We start from the raw sequence: 12,441 nt of genomic DNA, 5'->3' as shown, positions 1-12,441 counted from the left end.
GCTTAACGGTGAGGTTCTTTTCTGTTGCGTCTTTATAAGGTTGAGAGTTGAGGGTTGCAGGGATGAAGTGATGATATGAGAGAATGAAGTAAATGGTTTATGCTCGCTCTCATGCGGACGTCTGTGAAGAGAAGAATCAGGGAGAATTTCCTTTCCTTTCCCTTCCTTTTCTTTTCTTTTCTTCCCCTTCTTTAGGATATGGAGAGGTTTCTTTAGTCCACTCGCGTTTATTATTTGTCCTCGGACTAGAGAAGGGTGAAAGGGAGGGAACGGGAGATGACTGTTGTACATCGTAGTGTGATACAGCTATTGACAACATTGACGATTGTTAACTACACCATGGTTATGGCTAAGTGCACATACGAGATGGGGGGTGGTGAGATCGTTAAAGGGGGTAAGATGGTTGAGATATAGATGGCGTTTTAGATATGAGGTTTCATAAATGTTGTGAATTTGAGGATTAATAGACAAAACGAAGCGGCAATATCATGAATACCGTGTTAAACGTTTCCATTCCGAGGCAGCGCTCGATGACTTACGAGACACGGCGGCTCTAGGTATGCGAGTGAGAGTAGTCATTCATTGATAGGATTTGGAGGCGGTCTTAACGATGGATTCGATAGTTTGAGTTTTACAAGGAGAAGTCTGACTTTGATCGGTCAGAGAAAACTGCCGCGAAACGAAGTAGAGAAACCTGTGTCAGTTGCGACTGAGGTCCGGATATTTGATCACCATAAACCTCGCAACGATGGCTTGAGAGTTTATTTGATAAATTATTGTTGGTAGCCTGCTGTCACGGCTTCTCGTTCGTCTTAAATAATTATTGTTCAGATCATATAACCAACCTTACATGTTGTACGATAATCCTACCAGCCATATCCACAACCCTGACATATAACTTCCCTCTTTTGCTCTTTACTGTCAGTACTCAGAGACTTCGATGCTGTCTCACACATCTTATTCAATGAAAAGTTTCTAACTTTTCCAACCTACTGATCTTAGCAACTCAACGCTGCAGTCGTGAAAAGATATCCCTGCAGTTAAGGTATAACTATAACCTATATAGCATTCTCATGAATCTTGGTGCGTTATTAAGGAAGCCTCAAGGATGGAGGTTTGAGCAGCCGTAAGTGTACTTTTTCCTCCTCTTGTAAATATGGATGACTAAGTATATACGCCGAACTACGGCGCCGTGGACATTGCTGACAAACAGGCACGAGAAACGAAGTGTCTACTTGTGTTCGACGATATCAGATCATGACTTGGGCCGAGGTGTCTAATTACGGCATATGAAGCACCTCACCGTTCCCCATCGTCCAAGCTGGTCGGGGTTTAATAGCTGTAGGCCGAGTCTGTGAGACGTTAGATGAGTGCCTCAACCGTTCATCGATGACCCCAAGCGCACAAGAATTTGAGATCGAGTGTCTGTTGGAGACATCCGTCACAAAGCAACACTGCCTATATTAGATCTGATAATAGGAGCATAACCGCGAAACTTAGTAGTTAATGCTGCGATTGATCCGCTGAGCCGCCGCATCCCGGTACAACGACTATTTGCAGTCAGCCACCGAGGCTCGCCTTGATGAGAGCTCTGGGGGAAGAGGCCGGGGAAATTGTCAGGACCATATGAGCTCGAGTGTCACAGAGGCCTGAAAAATTAGTGTTTTAAATCAAGCGGCTCCTGGTATCCGTTCGGATAGTTGCCGAGGCGACGGGGAAATCTATTCGGCCTTGTAAGGCCGATAACGCTGTCTCTCGTGTGTCAACAATGACATTCTTGTTGGCATAGTGAAGTGGCGTCGGCTCGTTGTGAACGAAGAGGCACGGTCCTTATTGAGATGTCTGGTAACTGCGGAGAATTGCCGTAACTAAACTCTGTATAGAAGATCAAGCTTCCGCCCCTTCGCTGCTGAGGTATAGGAGCTTGGTGCCTCCTACACCCCTCTCACAACAGTTCATCCTCTTATGTCGTAAATGTTAGGCTAATCCCGCAAAGCTATTAACTCCTTCTCGGCTTTCCCGTCTATGGAAGGAAGGTAGAAAGTTCCGGTTAGATGATGAGCATGTTTCGTACTGGAGTGGTTTACGAGACGTGGTTTATCTATAGATCTGGATCTAGTTATGGTCGCCGAGCTGCCGTGGTGTTCTTCTAGGCGCTCAGATATTCACGCTTTTAAGTCATCTCAGTAGCCCCAGCTTAGAATAAAGAGGACACTAGGCTGAGTTCCTGTATAATAGGAATGTGAAGGCAAGGGGTGGCAAATTTAGTGTGGCATGAGAAAGAAGGCGGTGGGAGACCCTGAAGCCGCCGCGCCACCGCGAGGAGTTAATAGACGCCCTCATACCGAGTCTAAAAATTTACATGTAATATTGCAAATCCTGCACCAATCAGCAATAGGGGTTATTCAACATAAAGTACATAGTAACCATGTGTAACGGAGTAGGACAAAACAGACACAATCTATACCCTGTCCGTATTCACGGCAAATGTACCTCCGTGATAGCATGTAGCTACCCACTGAAATTGATGTATGCTGGGAAGAGGCCATGGCCCGAAATGTCTCACAGCTCAAAGAGGTAAGCCAGAAAGTGCCTGACCTACCTTATCTACAATGACAGGTGGTCCCATGATTGGCCAGAGGTGAAAGTTTGCATGTGGTGTCTCAGTGTCGATTCGATCGTTGTTGTGCGCGGGATACGTGCATTTGCCTCGATCAAAGGGAGGTTGAGGTAGCACCCTGTACCCGCCAAAGCAAGAGCAAACCATCCTCATAAGGCGCGTACATCGTCAATGCTGCCGACTCGTCTCCTCTGATGTTGATGTGTTACTGAGAAGTGGCAACAACTGACTTACTCTTTCGGTCTCGCAAGTATGCGTGTCTACTGTGTGGAGGGTACAAAAAGTCAGGAGACAAACGGGCTGGTTCGACGAGCCCCTCCTGGCGAGTACAATGAGCAGAATAATGAAAAAGGATCATGCAAAAGTGTGAGATGCTATGTTGGCTAGGTAGACACTGGCCTTGTTGCCATAGCTAATGGATAGCATGTATTCTAATTCCGTATTCTTTCACACTCTCAATGATATATCACCTCCGTTCATATTCAGTTCTCGAACTCCTCATTGCTTGGCCGAATCCTTATGAAGCAAGCAAGAAAGATACAGCTCTTGCTACTGATCCCTGGCTGTCTGTAATGTAGCAAGTATCTCTCATGATAGCTCGTCCTACTCGGAACACATGGCCCTCTCTAGACTCTCTGTCGCCCGTCACGAGGTCACAATTCTCCGTTGTCAGTACTCGTGTGACAACCAACGCTACTGCCACCATCGTGGCTGCTCTGACTAGAAGCGATGGCTCCTGAGATAATGAGACATTTATATTTCCGAGGTCATTATGTACATCAACTGCGTATTTCGCCGTTACACCACAACCGTCGACGACGCCAAACATCCTACGGTATCCTCACTCTTATGTTCTTGAGCCTGTCCAAAGGGATACTACCAACAACCAATCGGATATCTTCTATTGCTAACTTGAGGCTTGCTTAATTCATATCATCTGCGCTTGTTCAAGAGACATACTAGACTAGGTGCTAATACTCTAGCTGCTCTGGGCCGCCCATAATGCCCTCTAGATACTCTTTAACACTTCCTCGTACATGCCTGCCATATTAGCTGCTGCTAGGATAATCCTTCTATTCTCCCGTCTAATAGAACTCGTGGGGCAACCGGCTCCCCAGCTCACGCCACTGGCCACGGTAAAGAATTGGCTTGGATTGCTGCTATCATCGCACGCGAGCCAATACGCCTAGTCTCAATAGTTCTACTTTGACCCTTTGCTCTCTTGGAGGGTGGTATGCACGGCTTTCTCGTCCCGTGCTTGAGTCTTGTGTCATGTGAGTATCTCGCTCTCCACTTGCCAAGTCCCTTTCTGGTAATTAAGGAGCTTGTAGTGCAATAACTGTCTAGTGCTGCCTCCTCTCGCACATCGGCCTGCTGCAGCGCTCGATATGCTGGGCGACGCGGCATGCTGAGAGACATTCCCAGGGAATGAATGACTCGAGGACCTTCCTGCGTCCGTAACCTACTCGCAAGGTGGTACATTGGGCTCACATTCGTGCTCCGAGAGCAAACAACAGTCCCTCTGGGGTTACTCTCGATGACAGTTATAGACTTTTTGTGGGATACTCAATAACTTGATACTTGAATACATTTATCAAGATGCTAATACAATTATCGTTTGGTATGATTACAGCATAAGACTATTCACTTGCTCTATTAGCAGCCTGTTGGATGCCTTGCTCTAGTTAGTACATAATTATCTGTCTCAGTTGGGCTCGGTGCTGGCATCACTAGAGTGCTAGTGACGCGTTGGCGTATTGGTCGTCAAGAGCGTGATGATTTCCTCTTTGCTCGAAGGTGGGAGTGACTTCGCGTCTGCTTTCCCCTGGCGCCTGTTTTTTCCCCTTCCAACGCATCAGACCATCTTCTGGAGCAAAAAGGACAATAGATGTATGAGGTTATAACTACATCTCCCGTGCAAGTAATATCAAGCTATAGTACATTGTAGATGGATACAGCTTCGACCATCGGGAGTTTTTGTCGAGTTGTGGATTCTATAGAGAAGTATTGCTCTGTGGACGTCAGCTTAGCACAGAGTCCTCTCAACCGGCACCATGACTTGCCTTCGCAGCGGTCAGGCCTAAGGCTCAATGGCGGCTTTTTGCGTTTTTGTCTCTAGGAGATACAGGTGGTGGATATGTCACTGCTACATGTTACAGTCACTGATTCCTATCCAAGCCTCTCCCATTTAGAGTGGCAGCTATGGATACACGTGTGTCGAGTCAGGCAATCTTTGCCTGGGATCTATCTACATACCACGTCCATGTTCTTTGTTCTCCCCTGCTAATGATACTAACTAGGCTAGACATTAGGACGGTACAATATGCAGCTTGCCGATGTGTTAGTCTCTGTCAACAGTCTTCTATGCCTCCCAAACAATCCCCGTCCCTGTTTGGGCCTGCCACTACAGACGGAGTATTTGCTGTACCAAACTCATTTGCTCTCTCTCCTGCTGGTTCCGCTATGTCATGCGGTTACCTGCGATCGCCCTTTTGGGGCTGGGCTACGCCTGGGTGAATCCTAATGAAACCTGCCTAACCTCGATGTTGTCCTGAGTTCCACGTATGCACTTGTACACCTAGAATCTCGTCAGCAATGATACAGAGTCGAAGATCACGTTTGGTGGCTCTTGTAATTATGTTGAGCCTGCACGACTTGTCAAGGCCTTGCGATATCCGCTAGTATCCTCTGGCATTGTCTATCATCGGACCTCACTGCTTTCGCCCTAGGTAAACAGCAGTGATTCCTAGTAGCCTGGGCTTCACCGATACCTATCACTTCGTGGCTTAGAACTCGGTCATCCCAAGAGGCGGTGGGCGTGCACAAACGGCTATCTCTACTCTCACAGGTCGATTCCAAGACATCGTTGACAAAGAACTCCGTGCCGAATACACAGGTCTATACCGCCGTATCGGACACCGCTCGGCGTTTTGCAGCCACAGCTGCATGGCTGGGCGGAGTAAGGGAAAGAAAGCAATCTCGGTCTGCTTGTCCCAATATCGGCTCTCCGTGTTGCGAGGGAATATTTCAAACTTACCTGTTTGTCAGGCTCAAGGAGAGTTGCAAACCTTCTTTCCTATATTATCTATCAGTACGGATGCCGTCCCGAGCCATCAGCCTTTTGCCTCTCAGTTGCGTCTCTCCATCGTAGTAAAAGCCAATCCAGAGTATACCTGCAGGCGCAACGCACCTGGTTGCGAGACACACACTCCACCCCATAACAACTCACCGCTATGCTCTCTCTGTCGTCTCTTCTCAACCCTGCACCTCCAGGGTCCTCCAACGATGATGAGTTCTTTCCCAGTCCAATATTCTCATCTCCCACGGACTCATGTGCTGAAGAGTCTCTGTTTCCCAATCGGTCAACGATGCCCAAGCACAAGATGCCCAAGGACGCGGCAGTCTTCACGAAGGGCAAGCCGAAAGGGGCCATAAACTTCCACCCGCACGAGGATTTAGATGAAGCTTCACTTCGCCGCACCCGATTATTTCAAGTCTATCCACTGGGAAAGATTCGGGAGTTTTCACGGCATATTCCATACAACAGCGGTAAGAAGGACTTTTTTGACAAGACTGGACGAGAAAGCTTTGAAGGTATACATAACCCCGGACCACCTGGAATTTACGAATTATTGGTTCTTTCACTAATTTGCTCCCTATAGTTTTTCAATACGTTTTCAAAGTCCCGGGGGACGATACCGAGTACACGGTGATGTGGGACTACAACGTTGGGCTCGTTCGTATGACACCGTTCTTTAAATGCTGTAAATATCCAAAGGTAAGCAGAATATCAACATGGCCCTAGCAAGATTTGGAATTTCCAGGAGAAGTATAACTGACAACCATAGACAACACCTGCCAAGATGTTGAACTCGAATCCTGGTCTCAAAGAGATAACTCATAGCATCACAGGGGGTTCGATTATGGCTCAAGGTATGTTTGCCTGGCTTGTTTCTCGGCTGCGGACAAAGACGAGAAACTTAAAATTGACTATTATGCTCAAGGTTACTGGATGCCTTATCAATGCGCGAGGGCTGTCTGCGCAACCTTTTGCCACAACATATCAGGGGCACTTATCCCTATATTCGGGCCAGATTTCCCGGCTCTTTGTACGCAAGTCGATGCACCAGAGTATAGCCGCATGGTTATAGATCCGGCGATAGTGATGCAGTCTACTCGAGAAGCCGAATACTACCGTCATCTTTACAGCAATACAACAAATGTAGGTTCGGCATCGAAGAATGACAACGGGAACCGACCAAGCCCTAAGCGTGACCTTCGCGTTCATCGCCCATACTACGATGGCGGCGAGAGGCAACAACATCGGCACCGTGTCCGAAAGCCAGGCATTTCGACGCCGAGAAGTGATAACAGCACCTATACAACAGATACCGAAGGCGAGATCTCGCCTATTGTGGAACGCACAAGCTTGGTCAGCGATCTACCTCACTACCAGCACCCGCGCTCCCTGCATTCACCAACAACCGCTCTAATTCCGTCACTACGAGAAAGTCACGCCGGTAGCAGTAGTAGTGGTTGGACACCAGCAAACATACTTCATGCGCCAACCCATCTCCGTCAGTCTAGCGAATACCAAGCCAGCGGTCCTAATCCTTGGTTGAGTGCAATCCCTCGTTTCACGACCGCATCTCATATCCAGACCGTAACTTATCCGAGTGCAAACGCATCACGAAGTACCCGTTTCCAGCCCTATCCTGGCACGCAACCTTCTAGTCAACCGCAGCCTCATCCACAGACATATCATCATCACACGAACACCGCGCGCGGACAACTTCCATCACCCTTAGACATACCTCCCAAGCTCAACACTACCTCGCCGTCTTCGCGAACAAAGCGCCCTGCGTCACAGATAGAAGATCACAGAGACCACAGACACGATGCAAGCCAAAGCCAAGTGGTACAACACTACCGCACCAACAAGTCGAGTCACGTTGAGAATCGATCAATACGTGTGACAGAAGATGACAAAGCAACAGGTGCAGACAAGAAGGCAGCGCTGCTGCTGATGAATCTCAGCGTGCGCGAGTCTTCTAGCTGGCAAGCTGGGAGGAAGCCGCAGAACGCTAATGAGGGTGGCAGGTTCGAGGTTGATAGCAGATACGCTGGAGACGATGGGAGATACCAAGATAAAGCTCATTATACGGAGAAGGATTCTGGCAATGCCCGGGGTTCTCGCTATAATGGTGGTGCGGCCAAGGTCGGCAGTGATGGAATCTCGAACACGGAGGTGGTGCCGCGGACTAAACGATTGCGGTCTAACTCTATGTAGTGAGTGAGCTGGGGCTGTCCCAGCAGGTCAATGATACCCTCTCGTCTCATAGGAAGAGAGGAGTCAACCTTGTTGAGATTTACGTTGTAGCCCAACTCACCCCGAACCAGTGAGTAAGTGGCAAGAATAGAGGTATGTTTGAAGGCCTGGAATGGGCCGGGATGACAAGGCGTATGCATGGAAACGAGGATTTTGACGCGCACATTGACGAGATTAGAAGGTTATGACAAAAGCTCCATTTTCTGTATTTTTTATGACTGATTCCCCTCGTCCAGATAGAATTGCATATTGGTTACTAGTATTAATTAGACACGATATTGAACACTCACTATGAAGGGTATGAATGACTCATCGTGGCGGTGCGTCGGCCTCACGGGTTTAACCGTTCCTGACCCATCTACCTGATAGCCGCCGAGAATTTGTTTCACCATCGGCGTGTTAATTCAAATATAATCTCTTGTTACAACCCAGCAAAGGTGGTTGGCCAACTCAGCCTTTGAGATATGCACATAGCTGTAAAGTTCTTCGTGTTCGGTTACCCCGCGCTGTGCCTTTTTAAAGTCCTAACAACTGCATTAGTCGGACTTAACGTGGAGCTATAATACATTTCTTATCTGGCTCGCATTTTATATTCGCCACTTTCTTAACTAGTACCATGGCATCAAACGTAGAGAGAATCAAAGTCGAGAGAGGTAGTGCCTCCTAGAGCCAGTCCTTCTCGTATTGCAAATTGAACTGACCAAATTTCCAGACGAAGAGGAGTTGACAACACAGGAGCAAAAAGCAATTGTTTTGCTCCCCGCAGAGAAACTTCTGCGCGAGTTTCTGCTCGAATGTGCTCAGCATTTTCCGGGCCTCGAGATTTGGATCACGGGTGGCTGGGTTCGAGACCGCTTGCTTGGCATCCCTTCGTCGGACCTCGACTTAGCACTCAGCAAGGTGACAGGGAGAGAATTCGGCAAATTTCTCGAGAGGTTCTCCGCTGAGCCGGAGATTGAATCCAAGTACCGTATGAAGGCTGATGAATTGGGCATCCCTGATTGCAAGTTCACCCGGTTTCACGTGATGGAAAGAAATGCCGAGATGTCTAAAAAACTCGAGACAGCCGGTGGAAACCTATTCGGGTTGGAGGTTGACCTAGTGAATCTTAGAAAAGAGGTGTACGACAGCCAGAGCCGGACTCCAGATATGGAGTTTGGCACTCCCGAGGAAGATGCATTCCGTCGCGATGCTACTGTCAATGCCATGTTCTTTAATCTAGAGAAGCAGGAGGTTGTAGACCTCACGGGTAGAGGGCTTCAAGATCTAGCTGCGAGGATCATGAGGACGCCTCTGGATCCACGCCAGACCTTCATGGACGATCCACTGCGGGTGCTGCGACTCATTCGGGTTGGTAGTAAACTCGGCTTTGGCCTACACCCGGAGGTTACTCGATATATGAAGGAAGACGAGATACGGCGAGCACTGGACACAATGATCACGCGTGATAGGATCAACATTGAACTGTTCAAAATGATAAGGGATGCAAACGCAGCGGTTGCCTTTAAGCATATTTTCGAATCTAATCTTTACACGCCCGTCTTCCTCCGCCTTGATTCATCCCTACTAGACACCTTAGAAACCGAATTCCCTATTCTAGGATTATCCGCGTCGCCGCCATGGCCAATAACGTGGCCACGGGCTTATAGACTCCTTGCCCACCTCTTGAAAGATAGCAGTACTATGGGGAAGATGGTTCAGTCTGAGGAGAACGTCGATCATGTCTGGGTTATGGCTGCTTATGCACCGATTGCTGGGCTCCGGCAAAATTTGCTCGGACAGGCGATCCAGGAGGCGACGACTGCCCTCAGACTCCCTGCCAAGATTTCTAAAGTCCTTGAGAGCGCGCTCAGGAACTTCGATTCCATTCTGGAGATTCTGGACACCACTACAACACAATCGGCAAAGACTCTTTCACGAAGCCTTGTTGGCATGGCTATTCGCTCCTGGGGCGCGACTTGGAGCACGCAAGTGACGTACGTTATGCTAGCCCAGGTGGTGTACGCACCGCAAACCTCGACAAAATCAGTGCCTTCCGCGTACGATTCCTCAATGGACGAGTTTCTCACAGGACCACTTCTCAAGCGATTTTCTGCGTTTGCCGATTTTGTGGTGGATCAAGACTTGCGCGATGCTCACCTCCAACGCCCATTATTGAATGGCAATGAGATCCAAATACTTTTTGGTCTGCAGAAAGGGGGAAAGTATCTCAAAAGCGCGCTTGACGGACTGATGGCGTGGCAGCTCGAACATGTCACTGGTCAGGTCGAAGATGCGAAGGCTTGGCTCCTTTCGCAGCAGGAGAGATTTGACATTCCTTCTTAAAGCATCAAGCCAAACTGAACATTACAACACGCTTACTATGCACCCACATGGTTCCTCACGAAGGCGGAGAGCACTGAAGCTAACCAGACTAACTGAATTCTTCCTCCTATTCAGATTCAATAACACGAGAATAGATGTTGTATTGTGTGACCTTATTGTACGATAATACATAACGTCGGACCAGCTCTGGCGGTCACTTTTTCGATTCTATGTAGATGTTCTTATTGCACCACAATAAGATATGGCGATAAGACGCCGGGTACCAGAGGCGTGGCATTTATGGAAGCGTACATTAGTTAAGCTGCTCTTCAAGGGGCTCAGCCGTGAAAGTGACTTGGACTTTGCCCAGAAGACCGACTATACAGCTATCCCTAGTGGAGTAGGGAGCGAGTAAATCTTTATAGGTATAATCATAATAATGTCACGATTACGACCCTCGTGATCCTACGGTTATAGACAAAGAAAATGGTTGTACATAGCACCAAGGAGCTACTGTATTTAGCTCATACCACTCTCTATGAATGACTCACCCTGTCCGACTAGTCGAAAAGCGAGCTTGTGGTGATACAGCAGGTTCGGTGCTACAGTCCGATTGATGCTTACATCAGACGGGTAATAGATTGAGCACCGCGGAAAAGCTCTACGCATCTGGATAACCGAATTCTGGAAAGGGAGTCAGCTGCGTGAAGAAAGGTTGAAGAGGGCGTAGAGGCAAAGCTCATCAATTAGTTATTATTGTCTTGTCATGTGTTCTTCTATCCGTCCTATCTCGGGTTCTCACCATCTGTACTACGTAACAACACGAATTAGTTCTGCCAAGACCTTATGTTCTGATACCAGCTGACAGGGTGTTTTTTTTAAGCTAAGTCTATTATTAGATCAGTTCACACAACCACTTCACACCTTGGACGCCAGTAAATGATATTTAGGTCTCATGAGTATCATGAATCCGCTACCTCTATTAATGGCATAATTATCAGAATCAGTAATTCAAAATACTAGAGCGTACTCAGTGTCGTAAGGTATATAGACTGGCTGATCCAGGAGGTTACAGCTAGAGACAAATATAAGGAGAAATGATTTCCGCTTCGGATGTGTCATAATCGAGGGCTATTGAAAAGAGACATCGTCTATATAGCCATAGCCCACGTACGGAGGTCTTCTAGAAGCCTCGTACAATAATGATCGTCATACAGCTCCCCTGTGCTTGTAGTCCTAATAGGATATCAATGAATCAACGACGACTGCCTTTAAAAGCGTAAGCTGCAGAATTTAGGTAGTTCCATTGAAAATCAGGTGATACGAGCTGTGACAATAGTCGGGATATTGATCATTGAAGTGTTGTAGTTATAGGGATTAGTCAGCGTTGGACTAGTGAGAATCTCGCAAAAGGAACTAAAGGGACACACGCGTTCGCCTTTTCTTTAAATTAATTGAAAACTCAATCCGTTTCATTATTTGATCCGTTCTTTACGCAGTAGTTAAGATGTTTCGAAGTGTTTATTGAACTGTAGTATTTATGTATCTTATTAGAATGGATGACCGAAGCAAGATGGATTACACCCATCCTTTTCATCACAAGAATGGAACGGTGTGATGGCAACGTAGTGCAATCAGTTAGGAGTCAGCTGAGGCTTACGCTAACATTGATTTGTCTGATACTACCGTGATACCTAGTGTCACGGAATGACATAAGGAGTGCAGTACTATACCACTACGCCACCAAAAGGTAACGACGAGTTATCAAGTCGAAGGCTTGACGTCTCTACACTCACTATATAGTACTATACTGTGACAGTACCCCTTACTTTAAATGCAATCGACCCGATTGTATATAAAGAAGTGCATATCCAAAGGCAATGCATATAGTTAATACCTAAAAACCCCCGCAGTGGTTTTCCAATTACGTAAACGAGCTAAGTTCTCCACCTTCGAAGACTACGCCAAGGGTTGTTCATGCGAAGGGTCCCCAATCCCTCCACGAATAGAATATAGCTGCCCAATCGTGGAATCGAACACGTAACTGTATGACTTGATAAACTGTCACGGAATAACATAAGGAGTGCAGTACTATGCCACTACGCCACCAAAAGGTAACGACGAGTTATCAAGTCGAAGGCTTGACGTCTCTGCACTCACTATATAGTACTGTACTGTGACACCTAGC

The 12,441-nt window shown here is 47.4% G+C and overlaps 2 protein-coding genes across 2 annotated transcripts; both read left to right on the top strand.

Moving 5' to 3' along the window:
* Positions 1-5,850: 5,850 nt before the first annotated feature.
* Positions 5,851-7,910, top strand: F5B22DRAFT_655908 (uncharacterized protein; the record flags this gene model as incomplete). The annotated part of the gene is made up of 4 exons (XM_047979922.1): positions 5,851-6,214; positions 6,283-6,398; positions 6,469-6,553; positions 6,625-7,910. The coding sequence occupies 4 exons, from the start codon at positions 5,854-5,856 to the stop codon at positions 7,908-7,910; spliced, it is 1,848 nt and encodes a 615-aa protein (XP_047830831.1).
* Positions 7,911-8,414: 504 nt separating this feature from the next.
* F5B22DRAFT_606289 (putative poly(A) polymerase) lies at positions 8,415-11,020 on the top strand. The gene is made up of 2 exons (XM_047974910.1): positions 8,415-8,602; positions 8,662-11,020. The coding sequence occupies exons 1-2, from the start codon at positions 8,566-8,568 to the stop codon at positions 10,272-10,274; spliced, it is 1,650 nt and encodes a 549-aa protein (XP_047830830.1). The 5' UTR covers positions 8,415-8,565; the 3' UTR covers positions 10,275-11,020.
* Positions 11,021-12,441: the final 1,421 nt, after the last annotated feature.

Source organism: Xylaria bambusicola (genome assembly GCF_022495145.1).
Source record: "Xylaria bambusicola strain CBS 139988 unplaced genomic scaffold F5B22scaffold_20, whole genome shotgun sequence".
Classification (NCBI taxonomy): Eukaryota; Fungi; Ascomycota; class Sordariomycetes; order Xylariales; family Xylariaceae; genus Xylaria; species Xylaria bambusicola.
This window is presented reverse-complemented; position numbering and strand designations above follow the sequence as displayed.

Excerpts from the sequence above, each read along its gene's own strand:
- F5B22DRAFT_606289 (XM_047974910.1), top strand. The coding sequence starts at position 8,566 with ATGGCATCAAACGTAGAGAGAATCAAAGTCGAGAGAG. Across the intron at positions 8,603-8,661 it reads GAGAATCAAAGTCGAGAGAG|ACGAAGAGGAGTTGACAACA; the intron begins GTAGTGCCTCCT and ends CCAAATTTCCAG.